This window comes from Larus michahellis, chromosome 6, assembly GCF_964199755.1.
Source record: "Larus michahellis chromosome 6, bLarMic1.1, whole genome shotgun sequence".
Taxonomy (NCBI): domain Eukaryota; kingdom Metazoa; phylum Chordata; class Aves; order Charadriiformes; family Laridae; genus Larus; species Larus michahellis.
This window is the reverse complement of record NC_133901.1, coordinates 27902902-27921942: the sequence shown is the minus strand read 5'-3', so window position 1 is coordinate 27921942 and position 19041 is coordinate 27902902. Positions and strand designations below refer to the sequence as shown.

General features: G+C 41.4%; 1 protein-coding gene across 1 annotated transcript in view; it reads left to right on the top strand.

Annotated features, from left to right (window-relative positions):
• The window catches only part of LOC141745355 (IgGFc-binding protein-like), a 94340-nt gene that overhangs the window by 12805 nt on the left and 62494 nt on the right, over window positions 1-19041 (top strand). The window contains exons 4-6 of the mRNA XM_074593033.1: window positions 7925-8033; window positions 8417-8551; window positions 17921-18075. Coding sequence (XP_074449134.1) covers window positions 7925-8033; window positions 8417-8551; window positions 17921-18075 — 399 coding nt within the window. The remainder of the gene's footprint in view (window positions 1-7924; window positions 8034-8416; window positions 8552-17920; window positions 18076-19041) is intronic.

The window sequence follows — 19041 nt, the reverse complement described above, 5'->3', positions numbered from 1 at the left end:
CAACCAGAAAACATGCCTAACAAACACCATCGACACCACTGCCAGCGAGGGCACTGGCTGGCAAGAGAGCTTTTGGCTCATACAAGTAGCAACATCCAGAGACACAGCAAGAGCTTCTGTCTGGAGGAGAAAAAATTGTTGCCCTCTGAGTCGTATGGACCAGAAAGAATTGACTTATGTTAAAATCTAAAAAGATTGTTTGTGGTTTTGTTGTTATTCTGGGAGTGGCCTTTCAGAAGATAGGAACTCCAGGGCCGGCAATTTCTCATGGCACAGTCCCATAGCCCCTGCCCATTGCCGTCCGGCTAGTCCCAGCCCAGTTAGCAAGGATTACACACCGCCACCTCCCGGTGTAACTGGGCAAGATCAGGGATTTGGTTGCTACTGGAAATCCTGTGGGAAAGACTTCACCAGTCCTTAAATTCCTAAAGTCCTTAAAGTCCTAAAAAAACTCCACAGATAGTGGAGGCAAACAAGTCTGCACTAGAACACTAAAAGCAGCTTGGCTAAATGAGCTCCAGTGGAAAGTAAAACTTCTATTTGTCTGAAAATACAGTTAGAAGGAGAAATCACAACAGGCTTTTCAGGATGAGGAGTGGGCTTTGTTGCAGTCTGAGGCGAATAGAAACGATGGCTACATCTATCTGGTGAGTCACCTCCCACAAGCGGTCCCTGAGCATTCATGCAGGTTTGAGCTGTTGGAAAAAGTGCTGGCCTGCTACAGACTGGCAAGAGTGTGGACTCCTTTCTTCTTCCATCCCTCTCGGAATTTTTCAGGAGATATTCCCATTGAAGTTCCCCCCAGTCAGAGGATGTGGGGAGACCACAGCCTGGTTGAAAGTGGGCTGAGTTCATGAATCCCTTTCACATCATTGTTACTATGTGGCAGTGCCCTCTCCCCTTCCCCCTCCCCTCCTCCCCCCTGGCTCCTGCTCAAGCCATAACCATCAGTGGGAGTTGTTACAAGTTGCGCCTGGACTTTGGCGGATGGCTGGTAACACAGTCAAAACACTGCCTGGAGTGCGGACCCATATATTTTGTTCCCATGGGAATATAAGTCAATTATCTTACTCTATAAATAGTGAACAGCCCAAGAGCCCTTTGAGCTCTCCTGCATGGCAGTGGATTGCGTGCCAGGATGTCTCCTTGAGTGGGGACACTCACTTAAGGTTCTACTCCTTGAGGCTGAGAGATTCCTTGCCACAACAGATTCTCAGTAAGCGACTAATAGCATGCTAAACTTTGAAAATCTTAGCTAAGTGATGTAAGGATTGATTGAACATATTTAATCCTTTAGACATAAACCGTTGACCAAGTCTGGGACTAGGATTGGATCCAGCCGCACCTAGACTCCTCTCTGAGAAGGAGTTTAGAAAGCAAGGAAGTCCTTTCTGAACCTCGTGACTCAATGGGAGGGTCTCCCTGAGAGCTTGTCTGACCCTGGCCTCTATGCAGTCTGACCCTGGCCTCTATGCAGTAAATAATCAAGTGTACCCTGTCATCGAATCTCGCAAAACACTGTCGCATTCACTATTAACTTTGTTAAATCACTGTTTTATGTTAATAAATATTTCACTACTTCTCTCTTATGAGTGAAGTTAATCACTCCACCTGCGACATGCTATAAACCTCCCCCTACTGATGCAGAGGAGATTGCTGGTTCAGTGCATCCCCATTTCTCTCCTGTGGGCAAATGAATCCTCCGCAGTGATACAGGAAGCTCTGTACTGCAGCACCAGCAGGCCTGGCTGAGGTTGGGATGGTCACATGCCATATTTCAATAGTCGCTTGCTTTTGCTATCTCATAATTACATAAGAGTCATTAATTGGAAGGCTGTAGAACAGAGGTTATTTGAGAGAGCTGACGTCTCCCACCAGGTATCCAAGAGATAGAAGATTTCCTGACTACACATGTGCATCCTCTGTCAAAGGCTTATACAGCCCACACTTTCTTATGATTACAACTTTCTTTGAGAGAAAAATATATTCTAACAAGCAGCCCTTAATCCTTCAACTACTGCTACAAAGAAGCCTTAGAATAAGAGTTCCTGCAGTATAACACTTTTGAAATGTATGTGCCAGCAGTGATAAAAAACCTCTTTTATACTGGGAAAACAAATCTGTTTCAGTTGGGTGCACTCAGACATTCCTTCTGATTTGTTTAACATGCATCTTCTGTCCAGCCTGTCTGAACAGAGACCAACTTAATGAAGCCCAAAGATGTAAGGCTTTTAGATCTTTCTGTTATATTGTGGATGAAGCAAAAGCAAAACTGCTGTGGGGTGGTGAGCATCAGACAACAGAAATAACATCAATATGTGCCTTGATTTATCCTGTAGCAACCATATGGCAAGCTTTGTAGTTACTGAATAGATAGCAGAATTCTCTCAGAAGGTGCCACACAAGGAATCCATGAGGAATCCTTACAGCAAAGAGACAGGTGTCCAAGAGGTGCCTCACCACACCTGCTGCTGGCAGAATGGAAATACACCCATACCAGAGCTGCAGCCGTCTGCCCCACAGTAGTGACCAGTTCCCGCCTGCCTCATCTGGCATCGCTTCCTTTAGGAAAGAGCTGCTCTTCCTGCTGTGCATTCCTGCTCTCTGGTTTGGGTCATTTCCAGGGCAGATAAGAATTTGCGGAAGCTGGCAGCACCTTCAGCTACAAGCACTGAGTGCCTTCCTCACTTTTAGGCAATGAATTTTGTTATTTCCTCCTTCCCTGTTAGCATCATTCCTTGTTACTCAGTGAAGTTCTGTTTATTGAATCATCTTGTGGGCTGAATATTTTATTGTTCATAGAACAAGATAAACCCAACTTACTTATATATTAACATTTATTTGGCTGCATAAATAAGCTCTTCACACTCAATGACATGTGCTTTTCCTCACCCTCAGACAGAAGCCTCACCCAAAATATAACTCATGTTCATTGTCCTGCCAATCTATACAATCTTGGTGGACTCAGGGAAGATTTTATGGCCAAAGGCAGGGCAGGGCGCTCAGTAATTCTTTTAGTTCCTCAATGGGCACATCTGATGGAGACACTCTGCTTGATCTCTACTGTGATGACAAATTGGCAGAGAGGCGCTCTGTAAAGCAGAATGGGTCAGGTTCTAAAGGTTCCTTAGCTCAAAGTCAGTGAGCAAACCACTAGCAAACTGGAAACCAGTGCATTTTATTGAGTCATGACAGGCTGCAGCAAAATTCCATTCGTCAGACAAGGCTTTATTGCCACCCACAGACTGTGTGTCTCTGCTGAGATCAGGCTTCACATAAGAAAGGGTGTAATACAAAAGTACTTTGACAGATCGGCAGTGCCCAAAAGACCTTGCATTCCTAAAAGATGAAGATGGGAGAAAGAAAAGATGTTTGTCTCTATGCTATAGACAGACAATGGAGCAGGTGTACCTCCAAAATGTATGCTACCACTCAGGGCCCCGAACCAGCTGATAATGCTTGGTGTTGCTAAAAATCACCATTTAGACAGGCAAGGGCAGCACCCTATGACATTGCCTTGAGCTAGTGCACCTCTCACCCCAACTTACCAGATCTGTGCTCTGTGAGTACGGTTAGATTGCTTCCAGACTGAGATTGGTGATTACACAGCCAGCCTGTCTTTCCACCCCCCAGTTTCTCTGAATTTCTTTGCTGTTAGTTAGCGTGGCAAAGTCAACATCTGAATGTTCACTAGAATATCGACCATCATCTATGTGAATAGGCCATAAGAACCAGAATTTAACCATGAGTCTTCTGTCTGGTATCTAAATGAAGGTAAGCTTTCAAGTTGGCCAGGCTGAAGAGTTGACAGAGGGGAGTATCTAGTTGCAATCATTTCACCATCAACTTGTTTTAGTCTGAGGGAGATTAAAGCTTCCTGCTGGCAATAGCTGGGCAATAAAACTGTGACGCTTCTTCAGCAATCACTGCAATAATATTAGATAAATAGATTTAATTGTTCAGCATCATCCATCACCACATAAGTCACTCAAAGAATCTTGATATAACTAGATGGAGAAACAACCTTGGAGAAAAAGTTAAATTTCCTTTAAATTTAAAACCCTTTCAGAAATCGGAGGGAATGTCTTAAATGGCCTTTTATAGATACCTTCTATATTTCTAAAGAATATCTTGTACACCATCTTTCATCCACATGCACCTCAGAGCATGACTTTTCCATACTGAGCCTAGTTTTTACCCACAGGTTTCAGGAAAGGCTAATGTTTTGGGATGCTCCCATGCTAAGGACCCTACCTTGACATACCTGGGAATGTTGAAAAATATTTAAGCTGGCTAAACTGCACCATCCATCATTTTCAAATTTGAATGATTACAGAACCCCTGTTCATCCCCTACTCTGTTCCATTGACCTGAGAACCAGACAACTCCTAAGCTTTAATTTACACTGTGCTCTCAGTCATGCAATGTCAAAGGACACCATTTAGGTATTCGTGCTACTGCAGAGGATTCCTTTCAATTTTGTACTTTCTACAGCTGCAATCTGAGGCAATTAAAGAACATGACTCAGGACACGTCTACACAATGCAGAGCAATGCAGAGATTTTCAGTCTACCAGTGATTCAACCCATAGTGGTAGTTGCCCTGACTCACAGGAGTCATTACAAAAAATGATATTACGAACAGCTTCCAGACCTGAGGCTTCTGTTACAACAGTTTGGATCTTTCAGTGCCTTCAAAGTACCAGAAATTATGCTAGATAACTGGGAAGAGTTAAAATATTTTTATGCATGGACAAACATTTAAAAGGCACCCTTCTGTAGTTCATAGTCAAAGGCTACCTAAAAGACCGACAGATACCTGGAAGAAATTGAAAGCCTTCCAATTTAAAGTGTCAGGTGATCAGGACACTTCGCTTCTCCTGCCCAGTTTAAAATGAAGAAGCTTGGTTTTCAGAGGCCATTAGGATCTCAGCACTTGAATATCTTGAAATGGAGGCAGTCAGAATAACTACTTATTTTAGAGAATTTGAGCAATTTAAAGTAGAACTCTGCTGCTGTCTTCAGTTACTAATGATACAGCTGAACTGTTGTTTGGGACAACATTTTCCATAGGATTCCGAGCATCGGGTTGGGTTTTCCTGGTGTATTCCGAGCAGAACACTAGTAATTTAAAAGAAACTCCCCCAAAATGAGAAAAAAATTCTATTTGGTCTGTATTTTAAAATTCTAGTAACCTTTTCCTCATTAGAGGTTAGTACTCTCTCTCTTTAAAAAAAAAAATGGTGTTTGTAATTTGCTTGGGGGTATTTGCATTTATCAAAACTGTGCTTTTTGATGCTATGCCTGTTCAGCTTCATTAAGAATCAGACTTCTGGACAGAATACAGTTTGGTCAGCTTCCTGTAACTGAATTTCCTATTCTGCGTGCATTAAGCACTCAGAGCAAGCTCCAGAACAACTGCATGTGAGCAAAGCCTCCTTTACCCAGCACCGAAGTGTTGCTAGGGATTAAACAGGTAAATTACGAGGAACCAGATCTGGCATCCTGCTTCCTCTTCACTGTCAAGGTGCTGACCCAATACCACTGGGCACAGACAAGTAGGAGAATAACAGTGTCCAGTTCAGGTCTGAATACAGAGCCACATGAAAGGCATATTGGAACAGAGACCAATGTGGCAGTAGGAAAGGAAACCAAATTGCAAGCAGCAGGATTTGGAAAGAAGATTGTGGAGAAACTGCAAAGGCAGAACTGGGTGAGGTAGACAGATACTGTGGAGAGAGCCAGAAAAATGCATGTGGGGGTGGAAGTCCAATAAGTAAGGACGGGATCTGGGAGAGGAGCCTGGAACTGGTAGGATGACAGGAAGGAGCAGTCTGGGGGAGAGTGAAGGGAAGGGCAGGATGGTTCAAGGCACACAGAAGATGGAAGAAAGTGTTGTGCTCTGCTCTTAGAAAGCAGTGGCAAAAACAACGGCAGAGCAAATAGGTCATCTGCAAGTACAGAAACAGCCAAAGTGTGAGGAACTAACAAATGGTAATGCCATAAGGCAGCAGAGCTAATGAGCCCTATGTCACTGGTAACTTTAAGGTATCATCACAAACCTAAGGAAGTACTTCTCTTTTTAGTGTGCTATAAAAAGAGTAGAAATTACGACACAAGAAAATTATTCCACCACATGCAGAACTGTGTTAAAAAACAAACCAAAGAAACCTCACACCTTTATACAATGTATAGAATCCAAGACTCAGTAATTTCATAGTGACAGAATTTAAAACTGTCTTTTCTACTTCCTTCACTTTGGCCTCATTCTCTTAGGCCTTATGATATTTAGGGCATCTTCACGTATTATTTATCCAACAAGTATTGTTTTTCAATATTCTAAGCTGCTTCTACCTGTTCTCTTCCATTATCAAGTTGTTATTTTCAGCAGGTTTCCTGAACCTTTGACTCTAGACTAAAATAACATAATCCAAATGAGCAAAAATGCTTAGCTGATTATTACTCTAATAGCTGCCTCAGCATTCCCCCTGAACCAGATCACCCCTTCTGTTTATGATATTGAGTTCTGATGATTGTACACTGTGAACACCCAGTCTTTTGAAAAACTTCACCTTTGCCCTGTCACCTTCTTTTAAGTATAGCCTGTATTTCCGTAACAAAAGCACAACTGTATATTTGCCTTAAGTAAATGTGAGTGCGTATTACAAGCACTACAGATATCTCTATCACTGTTCTACAGACTTCCTTATCTAATATATCCATAAATCTGTGTCACCTGCACATCTCATCAGTCATGATTGTATGGTGTCTTCGACATCATTGCTCAGAATATTAAGCAGCATACACCTATGAACTGAGCCTAAGCTACACACCCAGACTGTGATAACCTCTTGTTTATAGTTACCTACTGCGGTTTAGCAAATAACAGATCCGGAAAAGGAACTCCTCAAAAATTAAAACTTGTTCTCATAAAATCATTTTGCATAGCTCATAGAATGTGGCTTTGCTAGAGGATTGCATTAGCTTCAAACTCTACTGGCTGCCAGGCAGGGACCATGTAAAAGTATCTATACTTAAAATATTTATTCAAGTATTCACAGCTTGCGAATGATCACGCGAAGAAATATGAGATGTCAGACCTACAGAACAAGAGTGTCTCTTTGGATACACCCTTAGACATCTCTTCTACAGACTTAAGTCTTTAATTAAAGGACCACAGCACAGTTCAACAGTGGCCGTTATCTGCAGTGCTGTGATTATCCAGACATTAGTGCAGACTGGCCCTAATTGATGCCCCCTTCCCCATGGTCTTACCCTTGTTTCATTTTAGGCAGACTCCTCAGAGTCTGGTGGTCTTCGGAGACAGTGGAGGTGACAAAAAGGAGCAGGAATAGCATCAAACAAGTAGACTAGAGAAATTATTGACCTTCCTCTGTTACTGTCCGCAGTTATGATGCAGGGTGTTAACTCCATGGATTTTGCTTCAGTCTACAAAAGAGAGAAACTTATTTAGTGAAATTCAGCCCTGAAGTTTGGAGGGAAGAGAGGATTGTGCCTGAAGGTAGGGAAGAGTGCAGAGACAAAAATATTTGTCAGACTTTAAGGAGGTTTATCCTCAGTTTCATAGCATCCCAGGGCTGGAGTCTGCAAAAAGTCCAAGAAAACTCAAAAGCACTTGCAGCTTTGGCTAGGCTCACTGGGATCAATAGGGCAAAACACCGACCTGCCAGAAGGTGTTCTTAAATGTCTTATTGAACAGACTCTGAATGGGAAAAATTGGAGGTGATCTTATCCATTCTCAACAAATTAATCAAAAGGCAAAGGTCATGACAGCTGGCTGTTTGACTTAACCTTTGAAAACTACCCATGATTTTCAGGCCTTCCTAGACCTAATAGCAACGTTAAAATCTAGAGGGATAAGTGAAACAATAATTCTTTTCTCATTTTACTCATTTTATCTGCAGATATCAAAGCAGTTTGACAACTTTGCACAAATGTGAAGATGAAGTGGCTTGCAATGAAGAGCCAATTCAGCAGGTCCACAAGCAGGAGCAGATACCGGACTCCAGCCAGGTACGTGCCAGGCCGTGCTGTCGTGGCTCATATCAAAGCTCACTCTTTTCAACACCAGGTGTGCTGAAGGTGGAGTTTGGACTCAAGGAAGAAATCACTGTCATGGTTCTTGCTCAACAACTGACGTCCCTACCACCTGAACTAACTAACACAATAGATCAAAGACACTAGACATGGGAAACAGAAACAAAACTCAAGAGTGACTCCAGCATGAATGGAAAATTACTGTGGTGTTACCGCATGATCCCCTGATTGTATAAGCCCTGTAGGGGACTGTGTAATGAGTAAAACAATCTCAACCTGGAGAATCCCCTCCTGTGAGGAGGAGACAGGTGATGTGAGACATTAGGGTCCTGCCTCCATGGCTTCCATCCCTGTACCAGCCTCTTCCTGTCAGCGGGGACAGCACACCACTAGCCCCTGAGCGGCTGCAGCATGGCCCCCTCAAGCAGCAGCTCCTGAGCTGGCTGGAACCGGCTCTGACCAGCCCAGGGCAGTTCCTGATGCCCCAGGCCGAGGTGTGAGCCTACCTGTGGGGGTCAGGGTGAGTCCCAGTGTGGGAGAACCAGGGTCAGATGCAGCCCAGCATGGCTGGGGCTACGGGGCAGGCCAGGATATCAGCCGGCAGGGCCCACAGTCAGACACAGGATGGCTAAGGCTATGGGGCAGGCCAGGATATCAGCCGGCAGGGCCCACAGTCAGACACAGGATGGCTAAGGCTATGGGGCAGGCCAGGGCATCAGCCAGCAGGGCCCTGACAAGGCCAGAGAGTGGCCCTGGGCTGGAATGGAGCTGCTGGGCCCATGGGCAGGGTGTGTGGGTGAAGGCCCCAGGTGAGGCTGGTCAGGGCAGGTAAGATCTCTTCCTGCACTCAGCGCCCTGATGTTGTGCTCAATACAAGATTGTCTTGCTTTTTAGTTCAGTTTTTAAGTACCAAAACTTAACTCCCTACTTACCACCAGTTTCTGTTACCTGCATCTGTGGCACACGTCTCAGCCCGCTGCCAGGCCCCAGGGAATGTCCTTAACAAGGCCAGCTGTCCCAGGGGTTTACCACGGGGACTCCCAAAAGTCATTTACCATCTTCTCACCAAAATCACATTTGCATTTACAAAAGCCAGGGGAAGCTTCACGGTGTCTCAGCTACCTGCCTTCCAGGGAGAAGCCTCACCCTTCACTGCACTTTCTGATGTCCAACTTTTTCTTTCCTAGATGGCTGACACAATGCAATTTGACCACTTCCATGTCTTAAGGTTGCTCATCTGCTCATGTACCCGTAGCGATGGATCACTGCCACCGTTTCACTTTTGTGAAACTTCTATGTTCTACAAATCAGGTGAGTGTTCTAGTCCATGAGCTAACCAGGTAATTTCCCTCACCTTTTTCTTCTTTGGACCTGCTCATTTTCTGTGAAAAATTAAATACCCTCTGGGCCAGAAAGACAGTCTGACTCATGTGGGACGTGGGAGACCAAGGTACAAAAGCTCACGCCACAGAACAGATAGTTGAGATAAAGGAAAGGCCAGGTTTCCTTTTTTTTCATTGTGACCTCTGGCAAGTCTTGTCATCTCATGTTATTCCACTCTGGGAAATGGGAACAAATTAGTAGGTCTAAAACCTGAGCCTGGGGAAAGATTTTCAGAAATAAAGAGCTAACCCATATGGCTTCAATGGGTGAATGCAACTAGAGTAATTTATTGCACCTGGTCCTTTGAGCACAGCAGTCTGGACACCTGTTCCTAGCTGTCTGCATGCAAAAAGAGCTTAGAGCAATGCTTTACAGCCTATGGTTGTTTAAAAATTTTTTCTAAGTAAAGTACATTATAGTGTTATTTTATTCATTTTATTCCTCTTCTGGATTTACATATTAACACAAGGCAATAGAAGAACTGTGGGATAAAATGAAAGCTATTTTCCATAGTAAAATGTTAACTGATTAGCATACTTAATTTTATTTAGTTTTTTTTTTTTCATAAAGCATTTCTCACAGATTATCCTCTACTATACTCCTTGTATAGCAGGCCTAGAATAAAGAGAATTTGCCAGGACTTGGGGGTGTCACACATTCCGTGTCTAAAAGGCTTATTCAAAACTGCAGGGAGGATTTACAGGTTTGCCTCTCTTGAAAGCCCTGTACTTACAACATTAACAGTGTGAAAGGAATTGCCTCTGCTTCTGTTTCCCAGCTTTACTCAGGTGTTTCTCTGTCATTGTTAATTATCCCATTTTGATCCTAGTCTTAAGAAATTGTTTTCATAAACCTAAACTTGTGGAGTTAAATGGGTATTTTTGACTCACAGATGGTGTTTTGCTTAAAAACAAACAAGGGAGAGAAACATTCTACTCTGCTAGTGACATGGAGACTCAGAGCACTTAGGGCAGTGAAGACAAAGCAGAGGTATGAACTTTGTGATTATTAAGACATCACAAGATTAGTTCTGAAGCCTAACATGAATTTTTGACACTTACAGTTTTAAATCTTGCTCCTGACACAGCTGCACTGTGTGCTATCCAGGTAAATTGTATGTTCTCTCTTGTCTGGTTTGGCTATCAAAGAAAGGTTTGCCTGCTCTGTATTGTGTTATTCTTGGTCAGAGCGCATTTACAGGCACTTCTGCATGCATTCCTGAATACAGGTGTGAAGAGAAGCTCATTCTATGATGAATACATATTACTAATTATATTAAAAAGGCTTCACAATGGATGTGGTCAAACTCAGGAGTCAGAGAGGGACCCAGACAGGTCATGGTATTTCCATCACGATAGATGGATTATATTAAGGCCAACTTAATATAATCTTGAAGTTACTTAAACTTTAAGCAAGGTGTGAACCAGTTGACCTTCAGAGTTCTCTTCCTCCTTTAATTATTGTATGGTTCTGCAATTTGTATGTATTGCCATGGGCCTGTCCACCTGGGGAATGTTGGCTGATATAATTCCAGATGAATCAAAGCATTACCATAGTTTTACTTATACAATTACACACGTGGGCATACTATCCTGAAATAAGGATATAATATTCTGATATTATTGATCTGCTTTGGAATCTATAGTATTATTGTCCAGTTTCCCCAGGCACAAGAAAAGAGGGAAGAAGGAAGATTGTATGTGTCAGATATATCTGTTCTCAATAAGGCATCACTGCAGGGGTCTAGCAAAAGTGTTTCCCAGCTCTGCATTTTTAAATATGCAATGGTTGCTTATTTCTGTAGAAGCTTCTAGATTTCTAGGATGGTATATGATTTTAGTACAAAGGCAATATATTTTATCTTTATGAATCATGTTAATAGCCACTCCTCTCCTTACTCATATCAGTGTAACACAAATCAGTGATGCTCAGCAAGAACTGGATGTCTAATAAGTCACTGACTTGTCTGGCAACAGCTTTGGCATCCCTGTTTCCAAGAACTATTTGCTTCCTAGGTTTGGTGTTCATTTCGCAGATCACATCCTCCACTCAGGCTCTTTCTTCCAACAGTGGAAGAGAGGCTACATTGCCACCCTCTTCTACCTAGTAAACTCTAAAATAACATAACCAGAGGCTTTTCTCTTGGGTCCATATCTAGTGCTTTGGACACTCTTTCTCAACAGATTGTATCATATTTAAAGGTTAAAAGATCATTTCTTAATTTAGATCATAGAAGTAATTTATAGACATGTGTTCTGTTTGATAATCAATATTTCACTTTATAGCAGCATGGTAGTTGCTATTCTTCATCTTTTATCTGTATGTGTTTAAGATTCAGTGGCCCAGAGGGAAGCTTGGAGGTACAAAATATAAAGAGTTTGGATATTGACCAGCAGAACCCAAACCGAAGCATTTTAAATTGATGAAAATACAATTACAATTTCTAGAATGTCACTCTTTGAGTGGACTCAATATGATAGAAAATGTTATCCAACTCTCTTTAGTTTCTTGAAACGGAAATCACAGTCATACACTAAAAAAAAAAAAAAAAATCATCTCCTGTGGTTAGCTGTATTTTCTAAACTTTGTTCACATAAATTTTTATGTATATGTAAGTACGCAAACACACCCAGATGTCGTGTAGAGTCTTAAATGCTTTGCTGAGAAGAACCCTGCTTACCTCCTGAGACATAAGCCTTTTTTTCCTGCATAGCTCAAAACTCAAATATTCTTTTATAAATACAGTTCACTCAAAAGCAAACAGCAGAATGCTGATCACTCACTGTGAACCTGTCAGTGACACAAGTGATATCCATTTCAGTTTACTTCATTAGAGATGTAGAGCTTGTAGAACAAAGTACAAATACCGATGCATTTCACAAGCTTCATACCTTGCCAGGGTCTGGAGTGGGCTTAGTTTGTGATCTGGGGAGAGACTGAGCAACAGGTTAACTTTCCTGTCTTTCTCTGCTTGTAAAAGAGGCAGAAGCTGCCAGGCTGAGACTATTTTTAGCTCAACTCAGTCACCTCTCAGTGGGCTTTCCTGTAGAATGGGCAGGGAGGTGTCTGTGATCTAGGTAATGCAGAGCAGTACATAGCTTCAGTAGTTACAGAAAGAGTGGGATTTAGGTCAGAAAAAGCCATATGAATAGATGTTGACAAGCTTCTTCATTTTTAAATAATTTATAATTGTACATCTCTATATATCTACATAAAAAGGAAATCGTACTAGCAATTTTTGTGAAGCAACTGTAACAACAAGATTTAATAGCTTAATTGCTATATCCAGAGGGCTCTCTTGTTGTAAGAAGTGACCATACCTTAGGACTATACCTTGAGAGGAAGCAGCCTGATCCAGGAGGTAACAGATGGGAGAAGTCACCCTTCCTGAAACGACCAGGAAGAGGTAAGAGGTTTGCAGGATTACTCAGGACATGAGGAATCAGGTTGGAAGGCAAAGAACTGCACCAATTCATTTGGGATCTGTAGCTGTTTAAAATGAGGTTCAAGTGAGCGAAAGACTTGCTAATGTCAGAGTGCTGAGGACGGGAAGGACAATGCAGACTTCATCAGCATCAAAGGAGCATGCAATGGTGAGATGAAAATTCAAACAGACTTCAGCATTCGTTAAGTCAGGCCTGAGATTTCTAATTTTAGACATAGCTGCATCTGTAATACCAGTTATGTTATAGAGAATGAGCCAGGATTCTCTTTCATTTACACTAGGATGAACTAGGACCAGCACCACCAACTTTTACAGTAGAATATTGGAATTGAAACCGTGCAAGAGCAGAATCAGACCTCTGCAGTAGTCTAAATTCTTTATCTCTGTAGGTAGCTTGGTTTTACAAACTCATTGATGGAAATAGAAAGCACCACTCTGCCTCTGAAAGGCCTTTGCACACCACAGGTTTGTTGTGTATTTTAGATCCAAGCCAATAAATGTAAAATACATCAAAGTGCAGATATCAAATTGCTGCAGTGATTCCAGTGAGCCCGAAGCAGTTGGTTAGATTATTACTGAATAAAAAAACCAACCCTACATAAAGAAGGCAATTAAAGAGATAAATATCAGCAGTTTCCTCCTGCCAGAGATCTGCTCCCAAAATACATATTCAAAGTTGTCTTTTAGATCTCATATATTATTAATAGACAGGTTTGGAAAAATTTATGGGCTTTTATGAACTGATTGCATTTTTATGAACACAATTGCAAGTGTAGCACCCCAAAATTAAGAAGTAGTTTTACCTATGGTAGTCTTTTCTTTATTCAAATATCCATTGGAATGACAGTGAAAACACTTTATTGCATTAATTGGGAGGAATATTATGTTCTTTACCTTGGTATGCTGGAAATTAAATACATTGTGAGTGTATTTCAACTCAAAGGTAAAAAAGGCCTTAATAGGTACAATTGTAGTAATACATTATCCATATAGTACACATTTAAAAGCATCTAATAAATTCATGAATGTTACCTTGAAAATGCATTTCTTTTAGGTCACAGTATGAGTACTATTTACATGCAGGAATTCTTTCGATAGGCGATTGACATCTGAGAATACTGACCAAAAAACTACTACCTTTTTTTTTTTCCTGTTAGCTCTGCACCGTTCAAAGCATAAGAAAGAGAATGAAATGTTAATCTGGCACCTGCATTCTAATAGGAATGCTACATTCTCTTCTCAGAATCATTACAGCTCTCAGACCAGGAAAAAGACAGCTTGAATTTCAAATCTAAGCTTCATTTGGAGAGACAGCCGTTAGAAAAACAACTTCAGCTTGTACTCAACAGAACAGAAGCGCACTTTACTCATCAAAAAGCTGTATATTTATTTTATAGCAACAGGGGGATTTTTGTGTACTTCCTTCTCGGGCTATCAAAGCATGTTACTTAACAAAGCAACGGTGAGATTAGTTACGCTTCCGTATAATCTCAATTTGTCTGATTATGGATTTATGAGTGCTGATTTTTTGTTTGATAGCTCTGTAGTGAAGGTTTACCAGAGCAGTGATATGGGGGTAGCTCCAACAAGAGTCCAGCATAGACAGATTTCTGAAGGAACCAGAGATCTGGCAGTGCCTCCTTGTACACAATGTTAGTAAAGGCAGACTGGATCCCAGAGGGCACTGGGAGTTCCAGAAACAGTGACAGAGGTATTACATGCTGCAAAAGCTGGCTCAGCAATTTGTTAGGACAGAGGAAGAACTTTACTACCTGAACAGAAACAACATAAATATCCTTTTACTCACGCAAATTGTATCAATTTAACTAAAATTAACTAAAATTTAACTAAAACAAAAATTAAAAAAACCTAAAATAAAACAAAGACACAATGCAGTTAAATCTGTGCAAAGCCCAATGAGATACATATTATCTGAAAATCAGATAAAGATGTTTAGGTTTTTTGTGCAAATTTACTGGACCTGATGTATTCCAAATTATGAGAATCTGCACAGAGTTCTGCCATTTAAGAACAGACATTTAGTTAATCCAGCTAAAATTTCTTCTATATATAGCCTCAAACAGAACAGGCCCTGGGATATACATGTGCTGCAAGTGTATCCCAAGAAGACACCAGCATTTCATATCAGCCAGTGACCTCTCTGCTTTGTGCTAGGCAGCGTAGCGGTCTCCCATAGTGTCACTATGAGGCTCAACTATCCCCAAACCTATGGTTTAGGAGAAAGAGGTTTTGTATAATTTTCACCATTCTTTAAGCTTGCTGAGCTCCCTATCTTTCTACTGATTGCACCACCACAGACTGAGAATTAACAACATGGTGAAGTGCAATTGCTGTTTGTCAGAGAAACTTGGATTCAAGAAAATGAAGTAACCAGACTTAGATAATTGAGGACAATTACATATGCTAGAATAACTGTGCAGCAAAAGCTGCACTAAACAGCACTCGCTAGAATGGATGAACTGCTGAGTTTGCTCCTCTTACCATTTGATTTTTCTTGCTTGGAAGAATTTTTTTTGGGTTGTGTCTTTGTTGTGCTGTCCCTTTGCAGGGGTATCAGGCTGATTCTGTCTCCTGCGAAACATAACTTCATCCTGCAAAAATTAAAAGAGAGTCTCTTTAGGAGCCCCTTTCTGACCACCAGCCAGAAATGAAGTTGTATGCGGTATTATCTTGTCCTTTTAAGGTTGTTGCACATCACACTGTTTATTGACAAGCCCTACTATTGGTATCTTGTGCAGATTTTATGTGAGAAATCTCTTTATCACCTAAAACCAATTAGTTCCCATGAGCAGCCCCGGTGCCCCTTGTCAACAGGCAGCAGGTGAGGAGAATTTCTAATGCTGGCTGCAGATGGCATGAAATCTAGTGTCTGGTTTCAAAAAGAAACACAGCAGTACAAAGCATGAGGAATTCAGTCATAGGGATTAGCTCCCAGGTGTGCATTGCTTGCATCCTTGCTTTAAGGCAGAAATAAAACATAACTTGCTTGTAAGATTGTCTGCAAATGCCCTTCCTTGGAAAGAATTTTAGCTTCATTGTATTAGAAATGAAGAACTGCTGTTCTTCTTCTTCCTCAGGTTGCTGTGCAGTCCAGACCAGTATTTTTATACAAATGGCAGTATCTCCCAGACACCTTTTGGAGATACAAAGCATACAGATGGAGAAGAGAAATAGTAGGCCTGCAAGGTGATCAGTTTGACTGTCAGGAGTGCAGGATACTGTCACATCCCACTGGAATCAAATGGCAAGTCATTTCCTTGTCATTCTTCCTGTATGTAAAAGAGGATATTAATATTTTTCCCTCGCTGAAAAGCCCTAATCAGTACTCCAGTTCACCTTTCACAGAGTACCTGAGCTGGCACTAAACTAGAGTGACAAAGTGACAGAAAACGTCACACAGCATGGGTGGAGACCATACCATGTTCTATTAACAGGAGTGTTCACTGGGCTGCAGTGCCCCATATTTGCCGTGGGTGAGGTGGGATCAAAGACATCATCTGGATGGACGGATTTAACAGAGGGTTGCTTCCTTTCCTAGGTGGGCTCACATCTTCTTGTCAGAATCATACAGAGCAGCATGTGCATATATGGAGGGTCCTTTGCTACCTGTCACAGTTCTAAGGACAACTATTGCCCAGATTATCTCTTGCTGGACCGGCATTTCAGCAGCCCTGCTGAAAATGCAGTGTGCTCAATGCAACTTTTATCTGAAGGTCACTTGTATTCTACCCCTCACACTGAGCTCTCCTCAACTGAACTGGAAAAGTGTGGTCCAAGGTTTTGCGCAAGGAATGACTGTCTTTTGTCTCTAAATCACAGAAATCCTCTTCCCTGTTTACTGTTTGGCAAAAATAGACATGTTTTCTAGGAAAAGATTTTCATTGGAGAGGGAAGATTACCTTTCAAGTGAACATCCATCCTCTGGCTTTGGAGGGGCTTGTGTGGGGCATGAGCTTGGGGCAGAATGCAGACCCAGGCCCATTGTCAACATATCAGTTAACATCTAACTTGAATATATTTGTGTTTCTGCTTGGCCTGCTTGATCCTTCCTTATTTCTCTTATTTCTGTAATCAGCCTTCTCAGTTAATTGTTAATGGCAAGTGAAAATATTTTGTGCTGAGCAGAGGGAAAGGGAGTTGAAGAAGTTCCAGACTTAAATTATGAAGCCCTAATGACCTTAGTCATTGGAATATAATCACAAAGGGAAAGTGGTTGTAACTAAGAGGCCACTTTTCCAGAAAACCCCACTCCCAGAGACATCCTCCTTTTAGACAAAAAAAGAGCCATGGTCTGGGATTTCCAGGCGATGCAAGGAAAACTACATTTTCTGATATTCCTTTGATTCTCATCACTCATGAAATCCAAGTAGAGAATTTGGCTGCCTTTGAATCATTTCTTTGTAGACCCCAACGCAAGGAATGCTGCAAAAGAACAGAACAGCAAAGGCCCAAGTGGCAGTGGGAATGATCTGCCTGCTTTTTCTGTGCCAGCAACCAAGAGAGACTTTATTGCAGCCAGAAAACGATCCTTTTATTTTTAAGCAGGTGCAATATGGTAGCAATAATATTTCAGCAAGTTCCTGAATTGTGCCCGTGACAACATGACTATTGTGCGTAAACTGAAAGCTTGTTACCTGCTCTGCTGAAAGCTAGTTTCAGAAAGGGAAAAAATTCAACCAATATGAGATATCATCTCACTTATTCTATCAGTGAAAGCTGGGAAGGAGTTTTAAAATGAAGAAAGTTGTCTTGCTATCAATGTGAGAAAGAAATCCCTTTAAAATTGCAGACTTTTTAAATATACAATGGCAGGAACAAAAATTGCCAAAATCAAATAAATTTCTCCAGCAAACAACTAATGGTGTCAAAGGAAGTGACACAGAATATGAGCTTTAAGTTCATATGTGTTTTTTCACAAGAGAGATAACCTAGGAAACATAACTGATACGTGGTTTAGCAGATTTTTATAATCGCCTCCACCCTCTGGTCAATATATTCTTCTGTTTCACTGTAGGTCGTCCTCATTTCCACCTTCCTGAGTATAGCTGGTGGATTACTATGCAAACTGTACCACACAGGAGACTTAACTCTGTCTTCTAGCATGGGGACCCTCTGGCACTTACAATACACTTTAATTTTATTCTGTATTTCAGTGCTGAATACCACAGGGTAAGTAGCACAGTACTGAATATAGCTTAATTCAGGAAGCTTAGCTGTTAATGATAAATACCCTTTCTTCACTTTTTAAATGTGAAATGTTTCTTCACTTTTTAAATGTGTCATGTTATACAATTGAACCATGTAATTTTTAAAAAGAAGAAATAATATAATTTTGTTGTTGCCTAATTCTGTACTGGCTCCTGTCAGTTACAGAAACCTGTAACACATGGATTTCTAATGGGACATCTGAAGAGGAGAGATCTTGGCAAAATAAGCGCAGTAGTTATAAAACACTTTTGACTCTGAATATACCTAAAGTAACCTTTGCCTTAGGATTTGCCTGATGTGTAACCATTTAAAGATAGCACTGAACAGAGATGAAATGGCAATTTGTCACATCTTTGCCTTTCTCGTTGAAGAAGTTGTCCACTGAGGACCAGCGAAGAAAATTTTCTTACTTTATCTGTCTTCACGTATTCTCTTTCCTCCTTAGCCTTAGCTTAGTCTGTTTTCCGGTTGCTTGCTGCATTTCATTGATGAACTGATTGTGTGAGATTTGCTCCTAATCTCCCTTGTTTCTCTAAATGTCAGTGCTTAGATTTTGAGGGACAGTGGGAACATACACTGTGATGCATTCACTTAAGGACAGATTCTCTATACTGTGTCAAGTACAATAAGGATAATTAAGGAGAGGGCACCACAGAGGCTAGAACCGAACCCTGCCTCCTGAAACTGTGGACCACCATCAGAGTACGTCAAAAACTACTATTGTAGCCTTGCAGTCCTGGAAATCCCTTCCCTATGTAAAACACTCAAAGAGCAGAGTCATCTATGCTGTGATCTGCGGTGAGACTTTGGTCTTGTGCCAACTCTTCTCTGCAGGCGTTGTAGCACCGCGAGGACTATGCATTTGTAACTGCTTTTGTTCTACGGCATTTTCAGGGTAAATTAGAAGAGCTGAATGAGATGACAGCT